Source organism: Oncorhynchus mykiss, unplaced genomic scaffold, assembly GCF_057628025.1.
Source record: "Oncorhynchus mykiss isolate SJ-2025 unplaced genomic scaffold, ASM5762802v1 scaffold98, whole genome shotgun sequence".
Classification (NCBI taxonomy): domain Eukaryota; kingdom Metazoa; phylum Chordata; class Actinopteri; order Salmoniformes; family Salmonidae; genus Oncorhynchus; species Oncorhynchus mykiss.
The window spans coordinates 2,024,450-2,049,377 of record NW_028322097.1 but is presented as its reverse complement, the minus strand read 5'-3'; the positions used below and the strand labels follow the sequence as shown (position 1 = coordinate 2,049,377).

Sequence of the window (24,928 nt, the reverse complement as noted above, 5' to 3'; positions counted from 1 at the left end):
TAACGCAGATGGAGTGAGAGGGAGGGCAGGTGTGAGTGATGGATGGCAGGAAGTGAGTGATGCAGGGTAATCTGGCGCCCTCAAGCGTCAGAGGGAGGGAAGAGCGGGAGCAGACGTGACAGGAACAGAAAGTGAGCGTGAGAGGGGGATGACTTGGGGAACTCTGAGGTAAAAAAACAAAAAAAACACATTTAGAATAAAGCAGTAAAGATATATCATTGTATTTGCGTAGTGGCCTCGAGCAGTAGACTAGAGGCGGTTATAGAAGTTGCAAACAGAGCAATTTTCGCATTTTTTTTTTGCCTTTTATAAAAACATTTTATGCAATTCTATGTCCTTTTACTTGACTGGAGACTTTGTCAGAATCTTTTTTTTAACACTGAACAAATGATCGAAATGTCAGGCTACTTAAGGGCGCTGTACTGCAGCGCCAGCTGTGCCATCAGAGTCCCTGGGTTCTCTGTCGTAACCGGCCGCGACCGGGAGGTCCGTGGGGCGACGCACAATTGGCCTAGCGTCGCCCGGGTTAGGGAGGGCTTGGTCGGTAGGGGTGTCCTTGTCTCATCGCGCACCAGCGACTCCTGTGGCGGGCTGGGCGCAGTGTACGCTAGCCAAGGTGGCCGGGTGCACAGTGTTTCCTCCGGCGGGCGCATTGGTGCGGCTGGCTTCCGGGTTGGATGCGTGCTGTGTTAAGAAGCAGTGCGGTTTGGTTGGGTTGTGTATCGGAGGACGCATGACTTTCAACCTTCGTCTCTCCCGAGCCCGTACGGGAGTTGTAGCGATGAGACAAGATAGTAGCTACTACAACAATTGGATACCACGAAATTGGGGAGAAAAAGGGGTAAAAATCAAAAAATAAATAAAAAATAAATAAAAAGAAATGTCAGGCTACTTTGACACTGACAATCTGACAATCTGAGATCAATAAAAAAAACGACCGTGTCTTGAACCCATCAAATCAAAGTTTATTTGTCACGTGCGCCGAATACAACAAGTGTAGGTAGTTCACCTCACAGTGAAAATGCTTACTTACAGGCTCTAACCAATAGTGTGAAAAAAAAGGTGTGTGTGTGTGTGTGTGTGAGTGTGTGTGTAGGTAAGAAATAAAACAACAGTAAAAAGACATTTGAAAATAAGAGTAGCAAGGCTACATACAGACACCGTTAGTCAGGCTAAAAGCACAATAGGTTAGGAGACCGTAAAACGGCGGCCATCTTCTCCGACGCCATCAATAGCCTACGTGTGTGGATAAACTCTCAACGTGTGGCATTCAACAAGGGTTCTTCTAGGATCCTCAAAGTTCTTCAAAGAACCTTAGGGTTCTTGGCATTGAAAATGACCCAAAGGTTCTTTCAAGAACCCCCATAGGAGGTGGGGTTCCGCGTGGAACCTCCTTAGATGGTGGGGGGGGTTCTTGCAGGAACCTAACGGCCCAACTGAAACATTAGGATTTGAATTTGAAAGGACAGCAGGTGAAGGCACTTAACTTATTTATTTTTTAAGATCTCCTCAATTTAAAGTGAGGTTGGTCCCTTGTATATGAGCTACATTTATATTGTTTTATAATCATACCATCTATCTTTTCATGTTGGTGCAAATCTTTCTAAAAAACAGAAAATGGACACAATTCAATGGACAAACAGTCAACAAAGAGGTAAGAATATGTAGGCTATAGCCTACAGCAGATACCAGTTGTGTCTTTTCAGCAGGAGTTATGTCCTTTCCAACCTGTGTTTTCTGGCGATTATATCTGAAATATTGCAAAACGGCCTGTTTTGTCTGCATGCTGTTTGTTCGCTGACAGATTTGCTGCTGTGTTCCCGACTGTAAATTGACTGTGAGAAAGTTCTGGACTGTAGGCTATGCTTTGTCATTTGGCTACAGCCACAGCTAGGATATATATATATATATAATTAGAAGAAGCCATTGATCTTCTGTGGCTAAATTATAGGCCTTATCTTGGTGTATTAGGCTATTCTGAGTTATTTCTTCCTTTCTGAACAAACAGCAGTAATTCTATAATTTTGGAAAATGTCTTTCAATTTATCAGGGGTGCTGCGGCTCCTCCAGAACCCTGCGCACCGCCATGATTCTATAAATAAACTAAGTATTAAGTGCAACGCTGGAGAGATGAGAGTTGCAGGTTCTCGTCTATCAGAGAAGAGAGCGGGAGAGAGATTATGATAAGTGAATACAGGCGTGCTTCTCACACAACCACCGCCAGGTGTTGGTCTCAAACAGGTTCGTTACCATGGTAAGGGAGCAAAAATATTGTTATCAATTTACAGATCCTTTTGAAAAACGAGATGATTACTTCGAGGATTAGGCCTACTTTTAAATTCAGAAAAGGTTGTTTTCTCGATGACATTCAAATCAGCGTTGAAAAAAAAGCGCAAGTTTAAGTTTGTTCCACCTGAGCGAGTCTGACCACCAATCAGAGACCACTATGATGACACACCAAATGATGACCACCAATCAGAGACCACTATGATGACACACCAAATGATGACCACCAATCAGAGACCACTATGATGACACACCAAATGATGACCACCAATCAGAGACCACTATGATGACACACCAAATGATGACCACCAATCAGAGACCACTATGATGACACATCAAAGGATGACCACCAATCAGAGACCACTATGATGACCCATCAAATGATAACCACCAATCAAAGACCACTATGATGACACATCAAAGGATGACCACCAATCAGAGACCACTATGATGACACACCAAATGATAACCACCAATCAGAGACCACTATGATGACACACCAAATGATGACCACCAATCAGAGACCACTATGATGACACACCAAATGATGACCACCAATCAGAGACCACTATGATGACACATCAAAATGATGACCACCAATCAGAGACCACTATGATGACACACCAAATGATGACCACCAATCAAAGACCACTATGATGACACACCAAATGATGACCACCAATCAGAGACCACTATGATGACACACCAAATGATGACCACCAATCAAAGACCACTATGATGACACACCAAATGATGACTACCAATCAGAGACCACTATGATGAAACACCAAATGATGACCACCAATCAAAGACCACTATGATGACACATCAAAATGATGACCACCAATCAGAGACCACTATGATGACACACCAAATGTGTTTTTGATGGATCGCGGGGAAAAGAGCAGGAATGTTTTTTTTTGTCGGCTTCAGTCCAAACTATGTCCTCCAATGGTGTGACTGCTGTCGGCATCCAAAGATGATCCATCTTGAATAAACGCTTGGAGGTAAAGGATGACATCAGAGGTGTAGTCTACAGCGATACGGATATCACCTTGTTATTGATATCTACATAGCGCATTGATGTGAATCACACTGCCGCTCTCTCATTTAGCTATTTGTGCCTTACGGATTGTTGTTGTTGTGGACGGCTGTGTTCACAAATCTAAAATGCATGTTCGAACCCAATGAATGGTTGAATTCTATACTCTCTACATATTATGTCAAACAGAAAATGAACGTTGACCTCAGGGATGCAGCAGCCCGAGTCGGCTCACAACCTGTTCCGAAACCGACAGAGTGTTGGATGTGTGCTGGGTCGCCGGGCGGGTTTCTGTTCTGTCTGTGCGTCGCCGGGTGCACTTGTACAGATGAGAGGAGAACCAACACAAAACATACAAAGGGTGATTAGACCGCGGCCTTGTGCACGATACACTGCATGAGCTAAGCTTCAGAATCGCTCTAGAACTCTCCTCAGAGCAGAGCAACTTCTAATTCACACAGACTGATATGTTCTAATTCACACAGAGAGATACGTTCTAATTCACACAGAGAGATATGTTCTAATTCACACAGAGAGATACGTTCTAATTCACACAGAGAGATACGTTCTAATTCACACAGAGAGATATGTTCTAATTCACACAGAGAGATACGTTCTAATTCACACAGAGTGATACGTTCTAATTCACACAGAGAGATATGTTCTAAATCACACAGAGTGATACGTTCTAATTCACACAGAGTGATACGTTCTAATTCACACAGAGAGATATGTTCTAAATCACACAGAGAGATACGTTCTAATTCACACAGAGAGATATGTTCTAAATCACACAGAGTGATACGTTCTAATTCACACAGAGTGATACGTTCTAATTCACACAGAGAGATATGTTCTAAATCACACAGAGAGATACGTTCTAATTCACACAGAGTGATACGTTCTAATTCACACAGAGAGATACGTTCTAATTCACACAGAGTGATACGTTCTAATTCACACAGAGAGATACGTTCTAATTCACACAGAGTGATACGTTCTAATTCACACAGAGAGATATGTTCTAAATCACACAGAGTGATACGTTCTAATTCACACAGAGTGATACGTTCTAATTCACACAGAGAGATATGTTCTAAATCACACAGAGAGATACGTTCTAATTCACACAGAGTGATACGTTCTAATTCACACAGAGAGATACGTTCTAATTCACACAGAGTGATACGTTCTAATTCACACAGAGAGATACGTTCTAATTCACACAGAGTGATACGTTCTAATTCACACAGAGTGATACGTTCTAATTCACACAGAGTGATATGTTCTAATTCACACAGAGTGATACGTTCTAATTCACACAGAGAGATACGTTCTAATTCACACAGAGAGATACGTTTTAAATCACACAGAGAGATATGTTCTAATTCACACAGAGAGATACGTTCTAATTCACACAGAGTGATACGTTCTAATTCACACAGAGAGATACGTTCTAATTCACACAGAGAGATACGTTCTAATTCACACAGAGAGATACGTTCTAATTCACACAGAGAGATACGTTCTAATTCACACAGAGAGATACGTTCTAATTCACACAGAGAGATACGTTCTAATTCACACAGAGTGATACGTTCTAATTCACACAGAGAGATATGTTCTAATTCACACAGCTTTTTAGCCTATATTATGCAGTACTGTCATTGAACCCCTTATCTCACATGTTCAATATCAGCACAGGCTTCCACAGACTTCCACAGGCTTCCACAGACTTCCAGGCTTCCACAGGCTCCCACAGGCTCCCACAGGCTTCCACAGGCTCCCACATGTTTCCCCAGGCTCCCACAGGCTTCCACAGACTTCCAGGCTTCCAGGCTTCCTCAGACTTCCACAGACTTCCAGGCTTCCTCAGGCTTCCACAGGCTTCCAGCAACTGCTGAATGACTAACCAGGCCAGCCTAGTTGAGTTTGGCTCTGTAGTGTGAAGAGAGGTACACTCTTAGGAAAAAAAAGGTGCTATCTACAACCTAAAACGGTTCTTCGGCTGTCCCCATAGGAGAACCCCTTTGAAGAACCCTTTTTGGTTCCACGTAGAACCGTTTCAGTTCCAGGTAGAACCCTTTTGGGTTCCATGTAAAACCCTTTCCAAAAAGAGTTCTACTTGGAACCAAAATGGGTTCTACCTGGAACCAAAAAAGGGTTTTTCTATGGAGACAGCCGAAGAACCCTTCTGGAACACTTTTTTTCTGAGGTTGTACTGTCGGAACTCAGAACATAAGAACACAATGGTGGTTTACACACTGTGGGACTGAGCTGACACTGAGCCATGCCAAGTCCAGATGAGTTGGCCTGGACTAACCTGACACTGAGCCATGCCAAGTCCAGATGAGTTGGCCTGGACTAACCTGACACTGAGTCAAGCCAAGTCCAGATGAGTCGGCCTGGACCAAGCTGACACTGAGCCAAGCCAAGTCCAGATGAGTCGGCCTGGACCAAGCTGACACTGAGCCATGCCAAGTCCAGATGAGTTGGCCTGGACTAACCTGACACTGAGCCATGCCAAGTCCAGATGAGTTGGCCTGGACTAACCTGACACTGAGCCATGCCAAGTCCAGATGAGTCGGCCTGGACCAAGCTGACACTGAGCCAAGCCAAGTCCAGATGACATGCATCCAACATAACGGTTTTGGACCATGGTAGAAATGTTGGTGTGAAGAACATATCCAGGCCAGCCCTGGATACAGCTTGGGGTTGGCCTTGTCCTGAATGTGAAAGATCGATAGGGGATTTATACATTTCAGGTCATTCAGAGAACAGTGCTCTCCTCTAATATTGGCACCGTTGGTAAATATGAGCAAAATGGCTGTGAAAAAAAACGTTTTTTGCTGTTTTGTCCTTTTGGTATTTTATTGAAAAATATTCACAAAAATCAAACCTTTTAATTGAAGTAAAATGATTGAAGAAAAATGTACGTGAAATAAATTAAATAAATATTTTTTCTCTAAAACATGTGTGCCACAATTATTGGCACCCCTAGAATTTCTAATGAGTAAAATCTAACTGAAGTATATTGCCATTCATATTTCACATTTTGTAAGTTCACCTGAGTGTGTAGGAACACTTAAGTGGTAAGCCATGACTTCCTGTTTCACTGGGGGTATAAATATGAGGTGACACACAGGCCAAGTTCCCATAGTCATCCATCACAATGGGAAAAACCTGGGAAAACAGTAACGATTTGAGACAAAAGGTTGTTGAGCTGCACAAACCAGGAAATGGCTGTGAGAAAATAGGTTTAAAATGTCCATTTCCTCTATCAGGGCAATAATGAAGAAGTCTAAAGCAACTGGAGATGGTAACGATCGGCCTGGAAGAGAACGTGTCTCTATATTGACCCCAAGCACAGTGAGGAGGATGGATCGAGTGGCCAACAAAAATCTCCAAGGATCACAGATGGAGAATTGCAGACGTTAGTTGGGTTTTGGGGTCAGAAAGTCTCCAAAACTACGATCAGACGCCATCTACATAACCACAAGTTGTTTAGGAGGGTTTCCATTAAAAAATCCATTGCTGTCATCGAACAACAAACTCAAGTTCTATGTTCAGATGAGACCAATATAGAGTTTCAATGGGACCAGGTTCTATGGTCAGATGAGACCAATATAGAGTTTCAATGGGACCGGGTTCTATGGTCAGATGAGACCAACATAGAGGTTCAATGGGACCAGGTTCTATGGTCAGATGAGACCAATATAGAGTTTCAATGGGACCCGGTTCTATGGTCAGATGAGACCAATATAGAGTTTCAATGGGACCCGGTTCTATGGTCAGATGAGACCAATATAGAGTTTCAATGGGACTGGGTTCTATGTTCAGATGAGACCAATATAGAGTTTCAATTGGACCGGGTTCTATGATCAGATGAGACCAACATAGAGTTTCAATGGGACCCGGTTCTATGGTCAGATGAGACCAATATAGAGTTTCAATGGGACCCGGTTCTATGGTCAGATGAGACCAATATAGAGTTTCAATGGGACTGGGTTCTATGTTCAGATGAGACCAATATAGAGTTTCAATGGGACCGGGTTCTATGGTCAGATGAGACCAACATAGAGTTTCAATGGGACCGGGTTCTATGATCAGATGAGACCAACATAGAGTTTCAATGGGACCCGGTTCTATGATCGGATGAGACCAACATAGAGTTTCAATGGGACCGGGTTCTATGATCAGATGAGACCAACATAGAGTTTCAATGGGACCGGGTTCTATGGTCAGATGAGACCAACATAGAGTTTCAATGGGACCGGGTTCTATGGTCAGAGGAGACCAATATAGAGTTTCAATGGGACTGGGTTCTATGTTCAGATGAGACCAATATAGAGTTTCAATGGGACCGGGTTCTATGGTCAGATGAGACCAACATAGAGTTTCAATGGGACCCGGTTCTATGGTCAGAGGAGACCAATATAGAGTTTCAATGGGACTGGGTTCTATGTTCAGATGAGACCAATATAGAGTTTCAATTGGACCGGGTTCTATGGTCAGATGAGACCAACATAGAGTTTCAATGGGACCAGGTTCTATGATCAGATGAGACCAACATAGAGTTTCAATGGGACCCGGTTCTATGATCGGATGAGACCAACATAGAGTTTCAATGGGACCGGGTTCTATGATCAGATGAGACCAACATAGAGTTTCAATGGGACCGGGTTCTATGGTCAGATGAGACCAACATAGAGTTTCAATGGGACCGGGTTCTATGGTCAGAGGAGACCAATATAGAGTTTCAATGGGACTGGGTTCTATGTTCAGATGAGACCAATATAGAGTTTCAATGGGACCGGGTTCTATGGTCAGATGAGACCAACATAGAGTTTCAATGGGACCCGGTTCTATGGTCAGAGGAGACCAATATAGAGTTTCAATGGGACTGGGTTCTATGTTCAGATGAGACCAATATAGAGTTTCAATTGGACCGGGTTCTATGGTCAGATGAGACCAACATAGAGTTTCAATGGGACCGGGTTCTATGATCAGATGAGACCAACATAGAGTTTCAATGGGACCCGGTTCTATGATCGGATGAGACCAACATAGAGTTTCAATGGGACCGGGTTCTATGATCAGATGAGACCAACATAGAGTTTCAATGGGACCGGGTTCTATGGACAGATGAGACCAACATAGAGTTTCAATGGGACCGGGATCTATGGTCAGATGAGACCAATATAGAGTTTCAATTGGACCGGGTTCTATGGTCAGATGAGACCAATATAGAGTTTCAATGGGACCCGGTTCTATGGTCAGATGAGACCAACATAGAGTTTCAATGGGACTGGGTTCTATGGTCAGATGAGACCAATATAGAGTTTCAATGGGACTGGGTTCTATGGTCAGATGAGACCAATATAGAGTTTCAATGGGACCGGGTTCTATGGTCAGATGAGACCAATATAGAGTTTCAATGGGACCCGGTTCTATGGTCAGATGAGACCAATATAGAGTTTCAATGGGACTGGGTTCTATGGTCAGATGAGACCAATATAGAGTTTCAATTGGACCGGGTTCTATGGTCAGATGAGACCAACATAGAGTTTCAATGGGACCGGGTTCTATGATCAGATGAGACCAACATAGAGTTTCAATGGGACCCGGTTCTATGATCAGATGAGACCAACATAGAGTTTCAATGGGACCGGGTTCTATGGTCAGATGAGACCAATATAGAGTTTCAATGGGACCGGGTTCTATGATCAGATCAGACCAACATAGAGTTTCAATGGGACCGGGTTCTATGGTCAGATGAGACCAACATAGAGTTTCAATGGGACCGGGTTCTATGGTCAGATGAGACCAATATAGAGTTTCAATGGGACCCGGTTCTATGGTCAGATGAGACCAATATAGAGTTTCAATGGGACTGGGTTCTATGGTCAGATAAGACCAATATAGAGTTTCAATTGGACCGGGTTCTATGGTCAGATGAGACCAACATAGAGTTTCAATGGGACCGGGTTCTATGATCAGATGAGACCAACATAGAGTTTCAATGGGACCCGGTTCTATGATCGGATGAGACCAACATAGAGTTTCAATGGGACCGGGTTCTATGATCAGATGAGACCAACATAGAGTTTCAATGGGACCGGGTTCTATGGTCAGATGAGACCAACATAGAGTTTCAATGGGACCGGGTTCTATGGTCAGATGAGACCAACATAGAGTTTCAATGGGACCGGGTTCTATGGTCAGATGAGACCAACATAGAGTTTCAATTGGACCGGGTTCTATGATCAGATGAGACCAACATAGAGTTTCAATGGGACCGGGTTCTATGGTCAGATGAGACCAATATAGAGTTTCAATGGGACCGGGTTCTATGATCAGATCAGACCAACATAGAGTTTCAATGGGACCGGGTTCTATGGTCAGATGAGACCAATATAGAGTTTCAATGGGACCCGGTTCTATGGTCAGATGAGACCAACATAGAGTTTCAATGGGACCGGGTTCTATGATCAGATGAGACCAACATAGAGTTTCAATGGGACCGGGTTCTATGATCAGATGAGACCAACATAGAGTTTCAATGGGACCGGGTTCTATGGTCAGATGAGACCAATATATACTTTCAATGGGACCGGGTTCTATGGTCAGATGAGACCAATATAGAGTTTCAATGGGACCGGGTTCTATGGTCAGATGAGACCAATATTGAGTTTCAATGGGACCGGGTTCTATGATCAGATGAGACCAACATAGAGTGTCAATGGGACCGGGTTCTATGGTCAGATGAGACCAACATAGAGTTTCAATGGGACCGGGTTCTATTATCAGATGAGACCAACATAGAGTTTCAATGGGACCGGGTTCTATGGTCAGATGAGACCAACATAGAGTTTCAATGGGACCGGGTTCTATGATCAGATGAGACCAACATAGAGTTTCAATGGGACCGGGTTCTATGGTCAGATGAGACCAATATTGAGTTTCAATGGGACCGGGTTCTATGATCAGATGAGACCAACATAGAGTGTCAATGGGACCGGGTTCTATGGTCAGATGAGACCAACATAGAGTTTCAATGGGACCGGGTTCTATGGTCAGATGAGACCAACATAGAGTTTCAATGGGACCGGGTTCTATGATCAGATGAGACCAACATAGAGTTTCAATGGGACCAGGTTCTATGGTCAGATGAGACCAATATAGAGTTTCAATGGGACCGGGTTCTATGGTCAGAGGAGACCAACATAGAGGTTCAATGGGACTGGGTTCTATGGTCAGATGAGACCAATATAGAGTTTCAATGGGACCCGGTTCTATGGTCAGATGAGACCAACATAGAGTTTCAATGGGACCGGGTTCTATGATCAGATGAGACCAGTATAGAGTTTCAATGGGACCGGGTTCTATTATCAGATGAGACCAACATAGAGTTTCAATGGGACCGGGTTCTATGGTCAGATGAGACCAACATAGAGTTTCAATGGGACCGGGTTCTATGATCAGATGAGACCAACATAGAGTTTCAATGGGACCGGGTTCTATGATCAGATGAGACCAACATAGAGTTTCAATGGGACCGGGTTCTATGGTCAGATGAGACCAATATAGAGTTTCAATGGGACCGGGTTCTATGGTCAGATGAGACCAATATATACTTTCAATGGGACCGGGTTCTATGGTCAGATGAGACCAATATAGAGTTTCAATGGGACCGGGTTCTATGGTCAGATGAGACCAATATAGAGTTTCAATGGGACCGGGTTCTATGATCAGATGAGACCAATATAGAGTTTCAATGGGACCGGGTTCTATGATCAGATGAGACCAATATAGAGTTTCAATGGGACCGGGTTCTATGATCAGATGAGACCAATATAGAGTTTCAATGGGACCGGGTTCTATGATCAGATGAGACCAATATAGAGTTTCAATGGGACCGGGTTCCATGGTCAGATGAGACCAACATAGAGTTTCAATGGGACCGGGTTCTATGGTCAGATGAGACCAACATAGAGTTTCAATGGGACCGGGTTCTATGATCAGATGAGACCAACATAGAGTTTCAATGGGACCGGGTTCTATGGTCAGATGAGACCAATATAGAGTTTCAATGGGACCGGGTTCTATGATCAGATGAGACCAACATAGAGTTTCAATGGGACTGGGTTCTATGGTCAGATGAGACCAACATAGAGTTTCAATGGGACTGGGTTCTATGATCAGATGAGACCAACATAGAGTTTCAATGGGACCCGGTTCTATGGTCAGATGAAACCAACATAGAGTTTCAATGGGACCCGGTTCTATGGTCAGATGAGACCAACATAGAGTTTCAATGGGACCAGGTTCTATGGTCAGATGAAACCAACATAGAGTTTCAATGGGACCCGGTTCTATGGTCAGATGAAACCAACATAGAGTTTCAATGGGACCAGGTTCTATGGTCAGATGAAACCAACATAGAGTTTCAATGGGACCCGGTTCTATGGTCAGATGAAACCAACATAGAGTTTCAATGGGACCCGGTTCTATGGTCAGATGAGACCAACATAGAGTTTCAATGGGACCAGGTTCTATGGTCAGATGAAACCAACATAGAGTTTCAATGGGACCCGGTTCTATGGTCAGATGAGACCAACATAGAGTTTCAATGGGACCAGGTTCTATGATCAGATCAGACCAACATAGAGTTTCAATGGGACCGGGTTCTATGGTCAGATGAGACCAAAATGGAGCTTTTTGTAAACAAACACCAGACGTCGGTTTGGCGAAGACAAAAGAAAGATAGCCTTGTAGAAAAGTACCTCATCCCCACTATGAAGTATGGGCGGTGGATCTTTGATGCTGTGGGGCTGTTCTTCTTCCAAAGGCCCTGGACCACTTGTTAGGATACATGTTATCATGGACTCAATGACCTACACGCCCTACACTTCCTACTCTTCTATATGCCTAGCATTATTAGTGCGTGAATGTATCCTAATGCACAAATTGAGTTGAGGAGGCTGTCGGGCTCACCGGCTGCCCCCCCGAACCCCTGTGATTGACACTTTGCATAGCCACGGGGCAGGGAGCGCGTTTTCGGGTAAAGCCCCCATCTGAGACAGCAATGTTACGTCCATTGTTAACCTGTTACAGGTCTAACCACAAGCCTCAGTCTATAGATGATGAAGGTCATTATACAAGAATGGTGTCTTTCCTGTCCAGCCCCACCTTAACTACCAGGAGAAAACACCTAGAAATATTAAATAATGACACAATATATGTTTTACTTTTAACATAAGTGTTTTATTGTTCATAAAACATATTTGTAAGACAGTTATATTGCACATTTTTTTTTTTATATATATCTTAGGCGGGCTGTTTTGAAAAGCACATCGTGAGTCTGCACTTTTTCGTCACATGTTAAGCAATTTGACTACTAATTTGGTAATTTCATGCGAAGCTTTAAGATGTGTCTCTGGTGTTACACAGTTTATAGTAAAAAGTGAAAAGGAAATTTGATTAAAATAATTGATCCAATCACGTGATTTTCATTCATTTACAACTTAAGAAGTGTTGTTTGAGCTACTGTGGCCTCCATTTTAGATATTCTATATTCTCTGAAGATTTGTCACTGGTGTTGCCGGTACTGGTGTTATTATAGAAAAACATGTTCAAAGTCAATTATTACTAATGAATACAAATATATATATTTATATTAACATGAACCTTTTCTCTCTCTCTTTCATTTTATATGCAAAGAAAAGAGTAAAATTACATTCTGGAATGCCTGAATTGTCATTAAAAGGTTATAGAGGCATATGAACTAACAGGTTATAGAGGCATATGAACTAACAGGTTATAGAGGCATATGAACTTACAGGTTATAGAGGCATATGAACTAACAGATTGTAGAGGCAAGGCATATGAACTAACAGGTTATAGAGGCATATGAACTAACAGATTGTAGAGGCAAGGCATATGAACTAACAGGTTATAGAGGCATATGAACTAACAGATTGTAGAGGAAACAACACAATTATCACAACACACAGGTTGTAATGTGTCTTTTTTTCTGGCTTGGCTTCCCCAGTGATTTTACCCATGCTTTCTACTGGATTTTTAGTTACCCCCTAATTCTAAAATTCTCTTTTGTTATATAGGCCTAGCTGTTAGACTTCCTAAACTAGGCTATGCAAGGTGTTCGACCTAAATTATGCAGAAGAACGTTGTAGCTAATTCCGGGTGCAGACCGACCAGGGACTCAACCCCAGGCCTCTTTGCAGTCAGTGACCATAGACATTAAAACCAGTCTTATTGACTTGTGTGTTTGTTTTAGTCCATGTGTAACTCTGTGTTGTTGTATACGTCGAACTGCTTTGCTTTATCTTGGCCAGGTCGCAATTGTAAATGAGAACTTGTTCTCAACTTGCCTCCCTGGTTAAATAAAGGTGAATTGAAATTAACATGATTATATTTCACAGAGTGTAGTAGATAGATCATTGGATTGATTAAAGCACCGTAGATGTAGTGACTGTCTTTGCCACTGGGGCTGCTGTTTTTATTCCTTCGCTCTTTGCCGACAAGTATCAGATTCAACTTTGACGTCTCTTCCAACGGGAGGTCATTTGTTTTTAGTCCGGCAAAACGCTAAAAATATCCGGCTAAACTCATTGATTAGCGGATAAATTATTAAAGATTAAAAAAACAATGGATAATCCACAAATTAAATAGTTCATCGACTATATTTGCATTTGATACTTTATTTTTTTATTTGAAAGAAAATGGCTGAAATCAACTTAGCCCTCACTAAAGAAGGCTGGTGGGTAGCTTGTGGCTAATGTGCTAGCTAGCTAGCTACATTACACGTTCACTTTGCTAGCATAGCTTTAGCTTTTCTAGTTAACACCTCATTTAGGATCTCACATACTGTGATGCCTGTGATAATGTAGATAGATATATGACATTTCTGGCCTACGGACTGGTAACAGTAGCTAATAATTATTATTTTGGCAGTTGATGTTGTGAATTTGTCTAGCAAATTGCTGTCAATTATTTTAGCATGTTTAGCTTTGATATGCTAACTAACAAGGCCGTGTATGCTCATTTGAAGCTTAGTAGCTACCTAGCAATACATTACTGTACTGTAGCTAGCTAGCAATACATGAATGTACTGTAGCTAGCTAGCTCTACATTACTGTACTGTAGCTAGCTAGCTCTACATTACTGTACTGTAGCTAGCTCTACACTACTGTACTGTAGCTAGCTCTACACTACTGTACTGTAGCTAGCAATACATTACTGTACTGTAGCTAGCTCTACACTACTGTACTGTAGCTAACTCTACATTACTGTACTGTACTCTACACTACTGTACTGTACTGTAGCTAGCTCTACACTACTGTACTGTAGCTAGCTCCACTACTGTACTGTAGCTAACTAGCAATACATTACTGTACTGTAGCTAACTAGCAATACATTACATTACTGTAGCTAGCTCTACATTACTGTACTGTCGCTAGCTAGCTCTACACTACTGTACTGTAGCTAGCTCTACACTACTGTACTGTAGCTAGCTCTACACTACTGTACTGTAGCTAGCTCCACTACTGTACTGTAGCTAGCTAGCAATACATTACTATACTGTAGCTAACTAGCAATACATTACATTACTGTAGCTAGCTAGCAATACATTACATTACTGTAGCTAGCTCTACATTACTGTACTGTAGCTAGCTAGCTCTACACTACTGTACTGTAGCTAGCTCTACATTACTGTACTGTAGCTAGCTAGCAATACATTACATTACTTTAGCTAGCTAGCAATACATTACATTACTGTAGCTAGCAATACATTACATTACTGTAGCTAGCTTTACATTACTGTACTGTAGCTAGCTCTACATTACTGCACTGTAGCTAGCTCTACACTACTGTACTGTAGCTAGCTAGCAATACATTACTGTACTGTAGCTAGCTAGCAATACATGAATGTACTGTAGCTAGCTAGCAATACATTACATTACTGTAGCTAGCTCTACATTACTGTAGCTAGCTCTACATTACTGTACTGTAGCTAGCTAGCAATACATTACTGTACTGTAGCTAGCTAGCAATACATTACTGTAGCTAGCTATTAATATATCTTCAAAGTTGATCTGCTAGTCAGTTGTTAGCTATGTTATTTCGAGTGATATGCGAGTTGGCTGGCTAGCTTTTGATTTTCAATGTGTTTGTTCACTGTGGCTAGCTGGAGTGTTGTTGTTTAATAACCACAGTGCATTGGTTAGGCCATTGACACGTGAGCCCTTTCTTTTGGTTGACCTCCTACACAGGTACCTTACAGACGAAGGAATAGAGGAGTTGAAAGGCACTTCTGAGAACCCCTCAGCTAATTACCTTATTCGCGTTGCACTCAATGTAAGTAGCTAGTATTCTCACATCTCTCTTCTAGTATACCAACAAAAAAATAAAATATGTTTTCACCTTTCACCTGTGTAGATGTACATTTAACTGACCCCAGGGGTTGGAGTAGAAAAGAGACGTGATTTTTAAAAAATCAATCAAGCTTTTTACAAAAAACAGGTTTGTGTAAAACAGATTCCTCTACATTGCTTTGAATATTAGTTATTGAATGTTTTGCCGGTATGTCAGATAAATCAAAGTCACACTAATATGGCTGCATTCCAATTCTCCACCATTGTTTGTACTTGCACACTTCCCCCTGTCCCTCCAGCCAATGCTTTACGACAATCTAGTCTGAATAATCAGGCTGTAGTACACACTTAATTGGTATAGACAGCCTCTGGGTCATTTGTGAGCACAAATGGTGTAAATGTTCCTTTACAAGCCAGAATGTTGATTAAAATGACATGTAAAGTTTGACTCTACCGGTTGGTTTGTCCTTCCGCTGCTCTAAATTTGAGACAAAATCTCCACAGAAAAGTATTGTTTTATGTGACTTTTTAGTGTGTTCAAAGCCCAGAATCTCTCGTCAATAGCGATTGAACCAAGCATGCTGTGACAATGAAAATGCTATATTCTGAATCTTTTTTTTTGTTTGAAGATTGGAATCCAAACCTTTATTTAACCTGGCAAGTCAGTTAAGAACAAATTCTTATTTTCAATGACGGTCTAGGAACAGTGGGTTAACTGCCTGTTCAGGGGCAGAACGACAGATTTGTACCTTGTCAGCTCGCAACCTTCCGGTTACTAGTCCAACACTCTAACCACTAGGCTACCCTGCCGCCTCAATCAGACTAATCAGACTAAAACCAATCCAATAGTTTTTGACGTCCGTGACTAGGGGTGTGCGCTTGCCCACTCTGAGAGACATGTGGAGAATCAAGATTCAAGCCAATATTTGCCAGTGCTTTCAAAACAGGTTTCTCTACATTGCTTTTCAATGATGCATCTCGAGGTTTACTACAGGTCATCTCATTGTCGGCCTAATATGTTGGTTGGGATAAGTGTTGCTTATCTCTCCCCCCCCCCTGTCTCTGTGACTATCTCTACAGAGTGACCTGAGGCCTATTGGCAGGAAGTTTCTCCCTGCGGACATCAACAGTGGCCGGGTGGAGAAGGTGAGGCGGTGTGTGTGTGTGTGTGTGTGTGTGTGTGTGTGTGTGTGTGTGTTAGCACAGATATGTGTACGCCAAAGGGTCAGCGAAACTGTCAAAGATCCTATCATAATGATTCGATACAGAACAAAAACAAAGTTAGAACCAACAGGATTGTCTAATAGTCTGTGGATTGGGGGTTAGTCAAGCTAGACTGCTGTGGTGAGTAACCATGCTGAAGACACATGGCAACATAGAAAGCGAATTCCTAGGCTTTAGCTCAGTGGGCTATTTATCTCAGCCTTGAAAATAACATGCACCTGACCTGGGTTTGATACCCTGTTGGTGACACTTTCCTGTGCACGTTTGAGAAATACAGAAACATGCACTACTTCCAAAGGCCACTAGATGTCTCTGTCACACCAGCTTTAAAATGCCTTCATTCCTTCCTTCAGCTATGTGGGGAGTTGCACTGAGTTCAACTGAGAAAAAGCCACAGATGATGACGAGGGAGATAATTAATTAATTAATTTGTATGTGAGCAAATAACCCACAGTCCTTCTAAAGCTCAGAGAGCCAAATACCCCCTGTCCTCCTAAAGCTCAGAGAGCTAATAACCCACGGTCCTCAGAGAGCTAATAACCCACGGTCCTCCTAAAGCTCAGAGAGCTAATAACCCACGGTCCTCAGAACTAATAACCCACGGTCCTCAGAGATCTAATAACCCACTGTCCTCAGAGATCTAATAACCCACGGTCCTCCTAAAGCTCAGAGAGCTAATAACCCACGGTCCTCAGAACTAATAACCCACGGTCCTCAGAGATCTAATAACCCACTGTCCTCAGAGATCTAATAACCCACGGTCCTCCTAAAGCTCAGAGAGCTAATAACCCACGGTCCTCAGAGAGCTAATAACCCACGGTCCTCCTAAAGCTCAGAGAGCTAATTACCGGCGGTCCTCAGAGAGCTAATATCCCACAGTCCTCTTAAAACTCAGAGAGCTAATAACCCACGGTCATCAGAGAGCTAATAACCCATGGTCCTCTTAAAACTCAGAGAGCTAATAACCCACGGTCCTCAGAGAGCTAATAACCCACGGTCCTCCTAAAGCTCAGAGAGCTAATTACCCGCGGTCCTCAGAGAGCTAATAACCCACGGTCCTCTTAAAACCCAGAGAGCTAATAACCCACGGTCCTCAGAGAGCTAATAACCCACGGTCCTCAGAGAGCTAATAACCCACGGTCCTCAGAGAGCTAATAACCCACGGTCCTCAGAGAGCTAATAACCCACGGTCCTCAGAGAGCTAATAACCCACGGTCCTCAGAGAGCTAATAACCCACGGTCCTCAGAGAGATAATAACCCACGGTCCTCAGAGATAATGACCCACGGTCCTCAGAGAGCTAATAACCCACGGTCCTCAGAGAGCTAATAACCCACGGTCCTCCTAAGGCTCTGTATAAGATATTGCACTCCTTTCAGGTAAGTACAACTCCCACTCTGCATTCGTCTAACAGGGGAAGCGCCATCAATGCTGGTGATTCAGAATTTCTCAGTCTGTCTGCATTAAGTTATTATTATCTTTGCTTGGCTCTTTTCCCAGAGTTGGTTATCACTAGACTGCAATTAATATGTACCGCATTTACAAAGAGGTGATTGAATATGCTGTAGAATGCCAGCTCTTGGAGCTCAGAAACTATTTTAATTGGAACGTGTAAACCTCAGTTGAATGTAAACGAGGGAATCAGAACCAGAGCTGTGAAAAGAACCATCTCAGAAGTTTACATACACTCAATTATTATTTTGTAGCATTGCTTTTACATTGTTTAACTTGGGTGATACGTTTTGGGTAGCCTTCCACAAGCTTCCCACAATAAGTTGGGTGAATTTTGGCCCATTCCTCCTGACAGAGCTGGTGTAACTGAGTCAGGTTTGTAGGCCTCCTTGCTCGCACACACATTTTCAGTTCTGCCCACAAATGTTCGATAGGTTTGAGGTCAGGGCTTTGTGATGGCCACTCCAATACCTTGACTTTGTTGTCCTTAAGCCATTTTGCCACAACTTTGTAAGTATGCTTGGGGTCATTGTCCATTTGGAAGACCCATTTGCAACCAAGCTTTAACTTCCTGACTGATGTCTTGAGATGTTGCTTCAATATATCCACATAATTTTCTTGCCTCAAGATGCCATCTATTTTGTGAAGTGCACCAGTCCCTCCTGCAGCAAAGCAACCCCACAACATGATGCTGCTACTCCCGTGCTTCATAGTTGGGATGGTGTCTTCGGCTTGCAAGCCTCCCCCTTTTTCCTCCAAACATAACGATGGTCATTATGGAAAACTGTTCTATTTTTGCTTCATCAGACCAGAGGACATTTCTCCAAAAAGTACGATCTTTGTCCCCATGTGCAGTTGCAAACCGTAGTCTGGCTTTTTTATGTCGGTTTTGGAGCAGTGGCTTCTTCCTTGCTGAGCTGTCTTTCAGGTTATGTCGATATAGGACTCGTTTTACTGTGGATATAGATACTTTTGTACCGGTTTCCTCAAGCATCTTCACAAGGTCCTTTGCTGTTGTTCTGGGATTGATTTGCACTTTTCGCACCAAAGTACGTTCATCTCTAGGAGACAGAACGTGTCTCCTTCCTGAGCAGTATGATGGCTGCGTGGTCCCATGGTGTTTATTCTTGCGTACTATTGTTTGTACAGATTAACGTGGTATCTTTAGGCGTTTGGAAATTGCTCCCAAGGATGAACCAGACTTGTGGAGGTCTACAATTTTTTTTTCTGATTTCTTTAGATTTTCCCATGATGTTAAGCAAAGAGGCACTGAGTTTGAAGGTAGGCCTTGAAATACATCCGCAGGTACACCTCCAATTGACTCAAATGATGTCAATTAGCCTATCAGAAGCTTCTAAAGCCATGACATCATTTTCTGGAATTTTCCAAGCTGTTTAGAGGCACAGTCAACATAGTGTATGTAAACTTCTGACCCACTGGAATTGTGATACAGTGAAGTAATAAGTGAAATAATCAGTTTGAAAACAATTGTTGGAAACATTAATTGTGTAGTGCACAAAGTAGATGTCCTAACCGACTTTCCTAAACTATAGTTTGTTAACAAGAAATGTGTGGAGTGGTTGAAAAAACAAGTTTTAATGACTCCAACCTAAGTGTATGTAAACATCCCGACTTCGTCTGTAAAAGCAGTAAGGTCCATTTGAGCGAGGAGACGGCGAGGGTAGCTCAATTCAATAAACTTTATTCATCCCAGAGGAGCAGTTATTGATGCTGGAACCATCTGGTGACGTTGTTTGCCAGTTCGTGGGTTACAAGGCTGATGTCTTTACTGCAACAAACCCTGGCATTAGGACACACCGGAGCGAAAAAAACGTAAAAACTAAAATTTTAATTTCTTATTGGACAAGTTCAACTCTCGCTTTGTCTGTTTTGATCCGTTTGGTGCCTAATGAATACGGACCCCTAACTCACTCTCTGGATGTAATAAAAGGTTTTTGCTACAGTGTGCCCTAATTAACACGGCCGCTGTCTTTCATCTTTTCCTCCCTCAGTTGGAGGGTCCGTGTGTGCTGCAGGTTCAGAAGGTGAGGAACGTGTCGGCTCCCAAGGACAACGAGGAGTCTCAGGGAGCCCCCAGGATGCTGAGGCTTCAGATGACAGACGGACACACCAACGCTGTGGGCCTCGAGTTCACACACCTGTCCCAGATCAGGTAGAGAACAACTAGTTCAGACACCTGTCCCAGATGAGGTAGAGAACAACTAGTTCAGACACCTGTCCCAGATCAGGTAGAGAACAACTAGTTCAGACACCTGTCCCAGATCAGGTAGATAACAACTAGTTCAGTCACCTGTCCCAGATCAGGTAGAGAACAACTAGTTCACACACCTGCCCCAGATCAGGTAGAGAACAACTAGTTCAGACACCTGTCCCAGATCAGGTAGAGAACAACTAGTTCAGACACCTGTCCCAGATCAGGTAGGGAACAACTAGTTCAAACACCTGTCCCAGATCAGGTAGAGAACAACTGCTAGTTCAAACACCTGTCCCATATCCGGTAGAGAACAACTAGTTCAGACACCTGTCCCAGATCAGGTAGATAACAACTAGTTCAGACACCTGTCCCAGATCAGGTAGGGAACAACTAGTTCAAACACCTGTCCCAGATCAGGTAGGGAACAACTAGTTCACACACCTGTCCCAGATCAGGTAGAGAACAACTGCTAGTTCAAACACCTGTCCCATATCAGGTAGAGAACAACTAGTTCAGACACCTGTCCCAGATCAGGTAGATAACAACTAGTTCAGACACCTGTCCCAGATCAGGTAGAGAACAACTACTAGTTCAAACACCTGTCCCATATCAGGTAGAGAACAACTAGTTCAGACACCTGTCCCAGATCAGGTAGAGAACAACTACTAGTACGATACCTGTCCCAGATCAGGTAGAAAACAACATCTAGTTCACACACCTGTCCCACACCTGTCCCAGATCAGGTAGAGAACAACTACTAGTTCACACACCTGTCCCAGATCAGGTAGAGAACAACTACTAGTTCAAACACCTGTCCCAGATCAGGTAGATAACTACTAGTTCAGACACCTGTCCCAGATCAGGTAGATAACAACTAGTTCAGACACCTGTCCCAGATCAGGTAGGGAACAACTAGTTCAAACACCTGTCCCAGATCAGGTAGATAACTACTAGTTCAGACACCTGTCCCAGATCAGGTAGAGAACAACTACTAGTTCAAACACCTGTCCCAGATCAGGTAGAGAACAACTACTAGTTCAAACACCTGTCCCAGATCAGGTAGAGAACAACTAGTAGTTCAAACACCTGTCCCAGATCAATTAATTAATCGGTTTGATTGATTAGCTACTTTAAACACCAGGCTAATCGGTTTGATTGATTAGCAACTTTAAACACCAGGCTAATCGGTTTGATTGATTAGCTACTTTAAACACCAGGCTAATCTGATTGATTAGCTACTTTAAACACCAGGCTAATCTGATTAATTAGCTACTTTAAACACCAGGCTAATCGGTTTGATTGATCAGGTAAGGAACAGCTACTTCTTAAACACCAGGCTTAACTCATAGGTCGCTTGTATCAATCTTCATAGAGTAGGAGGTGCTGATTTCAGATCAGTTTTTTTTGTCTTTTAAATCTCCATGAATAAGAGTAAATAGACAGGGGTGATCTGACCGTAGATCAGCACTGCTACTCGGAGATACTTGATGAGTACGGCCACAGGAACAAGATCGATCAGCTACTGAAACTCTCTCTCGATCATCACCGTCGTGACCAGTTGGAACAGAGTAGCGCGTTAGCTCACACACCTGTCCCAGGTCAGGTAGAGAACAACTAGTTCAGACACCTGTCCCAGGTCAGGTAGATAACAACTAGTTCAGACACCTGTCCCAGGTCAGGTAGATAACAACTAGTTCAGACACATGTCCCAGATCAGGTAGAGAACAACTAGTTCAGACACCTGTCCCAGATCAGGTAGAGAACAACTAGTTCAGACACCTGTCCCAGATCAGGTAGAGAACAACTAGTTCAGACACCTGTCCCAGATCAGGTAGATAACAACTAGTTCACACACCTGCCCCAGATCAGGTAGATAACAACTAGTTCAGGCACCTGTCCCAGATCAGGTAGAGAACAACTACTAGTTCACACACCTGTCCCAGATCAGGTAGAGAACAACTACTAGTTCACACACCTGTCCTACACCTGTCCCAGATCAGGTAGATAACAACTAGTTCAGGCACCTGTCCCAGATCAGGTAGAGAACAACTACTAGTTCACACACCTGTCCCAGATCAGTTAGAGAACAACTACTAGTTCACACACCTGTCCTACACCTGTCCCAGATCAGGTAGATAACAACTAGTTCAGGCACCTGTCCCAGATCAGGTAGAGAACAACTACTAGTTCACACACCTGTCCTACACCTGTCCCAGATCAGGTAGATAACAACTAGTTCAGGCACCTGTCCCAGATCAGGTAGAGAACAACTACTAGTTCACACACCTGTCCTACACCTGTCCCAGATCAGGTAGATAACAACTAGTTCAGGCACCTGTCCCAGATCAGGTAGAGAACAACTACTAGTTCACACACCTGTCCCAGATCAGGTAGAGAACAACTACTAGTTCACACACCTGTCCCACACATGTCCCAGATCAGGTAGATAACAACTAGTTCAGACACCTGAAGGCTATCCGCCTCTCCTCCGAAGGCACAGAACCAACACCTAGTAAATCATTAGGTTTTTCTGGACTCCATCCCAGCGTACAAGGAGTTTTACCACCCAGGAAAAGTACCGTCGTACGGTGCCAGGAACGGAGAAAACAACAACAACAACAACAACAACAACAAATATATGTACAGTGCATTCAGAAAGTATTCAGACCCCTTGATATTTTTCCCCCCACATTTTGTTTTGCGTTACAGCCTCATTCTAAAATGGATTACATCGTCCGTCCCCCCCACTGATCAATCTACACACAATACCCTAAACAAAAACAGGTTTTTTGGACACAAAATTTTACTCCTAGATAGGGCCTTCCATCTGAATATCTGGTCATCAATTAATTACTCCTAGATAGGGCCATACCGTCTGAATATCTGGTCATCAATTAATTACTCCTAGATAGGGCCGTACCATCTGAATATCTGGTTATCAATTAATTACTCCTAGATAGGGCCGTACCATCTGAATATCTAGTCATCAATTAATTACTCCTAGATAGGGCCGTACCGTCTGAATATCTGGTTATCAATTAATTACTCCTAGATAGGGCCGTACCATCTGAATATCTAGTCATCAATTAATTACTCCTAGATAGGGCCGTACCGTCTGAATATCTAGTCATCAATTAATAATTTCTAGATAGGGCCGTACCGTCTGAATATCTGGTTATCAATTAATTACTCCTAGATAGGGCCGTACCGTCTGAATATCTGGTTATCAATTAATTACTCCTAGATAGGGCCGTACCATCTGAATATCTAGTCATCAATTAATTACTCCTAGATAGGGCCGTACCGTCTGAATATCTAGTCATCAATTAATTACTCCTAGATAGGGCCGTACCATCTGAATATCTAGTCATCAATTAATTACTCCTAGATAGGGCCGTACCATCTGAATATCTAGTCATCAATTAATTACTCCTAGATAGGGCCGTACCATCTGAATATCTAGTCATCAATTAATAATTTCTAGATAGGGCCATACCATCTGAATATCTAATCATCAATTAATTACTGACTAAAATGTTAAAATGGTACGTTCCCCTGACAGAGGCCTCGTTAGATCCCCATTTCAGATATCTCTGTTGATGATTCTGTCTATTCCCTACGTAGAGCATTACTTTTGACCAGAGCCCTATGGGCCTCCCTATGGGCCTCCCTATGGGCCTCCCTATGGGTCTCCCTATGGGTCTCCCTATGGGCCTCCCTATGGGCCTCCCTATGGGTCTCCCTATGGGCCTCCCTATGAGCCTCCCTATGGGTCTCCCTATGGGCCTCCCTATGGGTCTCCCTATGGGCCTCCCTATGGGTCTCCCTATGGGCCTCCCTATGGGCCTCCCTATGGGTCTCCTTATGGGTCTCCCTATGGGTCCTGGTCTAAGGCCATTTGGGATGCTCAGGCTGAGGAAATAACACGTCTCCTGTATAGACCTGTAGACTGACCTGTAGACTGGTGCTGTAGACTGACCTGTAGACTGACCTGTAGACTGGTGCTGTAGACTGACATGTAGACTGATGCTGCTTCACTCCTGTCTACAAATCACCTCCTGTTGACTGTATAGACCTGTAGACTGACCTGTATAGACCTGTAGACTGACCTGTAGACTGACCTGTAGACTGGTGCTGCTTCACTCCTGTCTACAAATCACCTCCTGTTGACTGTATAGACCTGTAGACTGACCTGTAGACTGGTGTTGCTTCACTCCTGTCTACAAATCACCTCCTGTTGACTGTATAGACCTGTAGACTGACCTGTAGACTGGTGTTGCTTCACTCCTGTCTACAAATCACCTCCTGTTGA

At 43.1% G+C, this 24,928-nt stretch overlaps 1 protein-coding gene across 1 annotated transcript in view; it reads left to right on the top strand.

The window, feature by feature from the left end:
• The first annotated feature begins 13,880 nt into the window (after positions 1-13,880).
• The window catches only part of tdrd3 (tudor domain containing 3), a 60,204-nt gene continuing 49,156 nt past the window's right edge, over positions 13,881-24,928 (top strand). The window contains 4 exon segments of the mRNA XM_090228746.1: positions 13,881-14,111; positions 15,625-15,709; positions 16,807-16,872; positions 20,414-20,574. Of these exon segments, the coding sequence (XP_090084872.1) occupies positions 14,074-14,111; positions 15,625-15,709; positions 16,807-16,872; positions 20,414-20,574 (350 nt within the window). The 5' untranslated portion in view covers positions 13,881-14,073.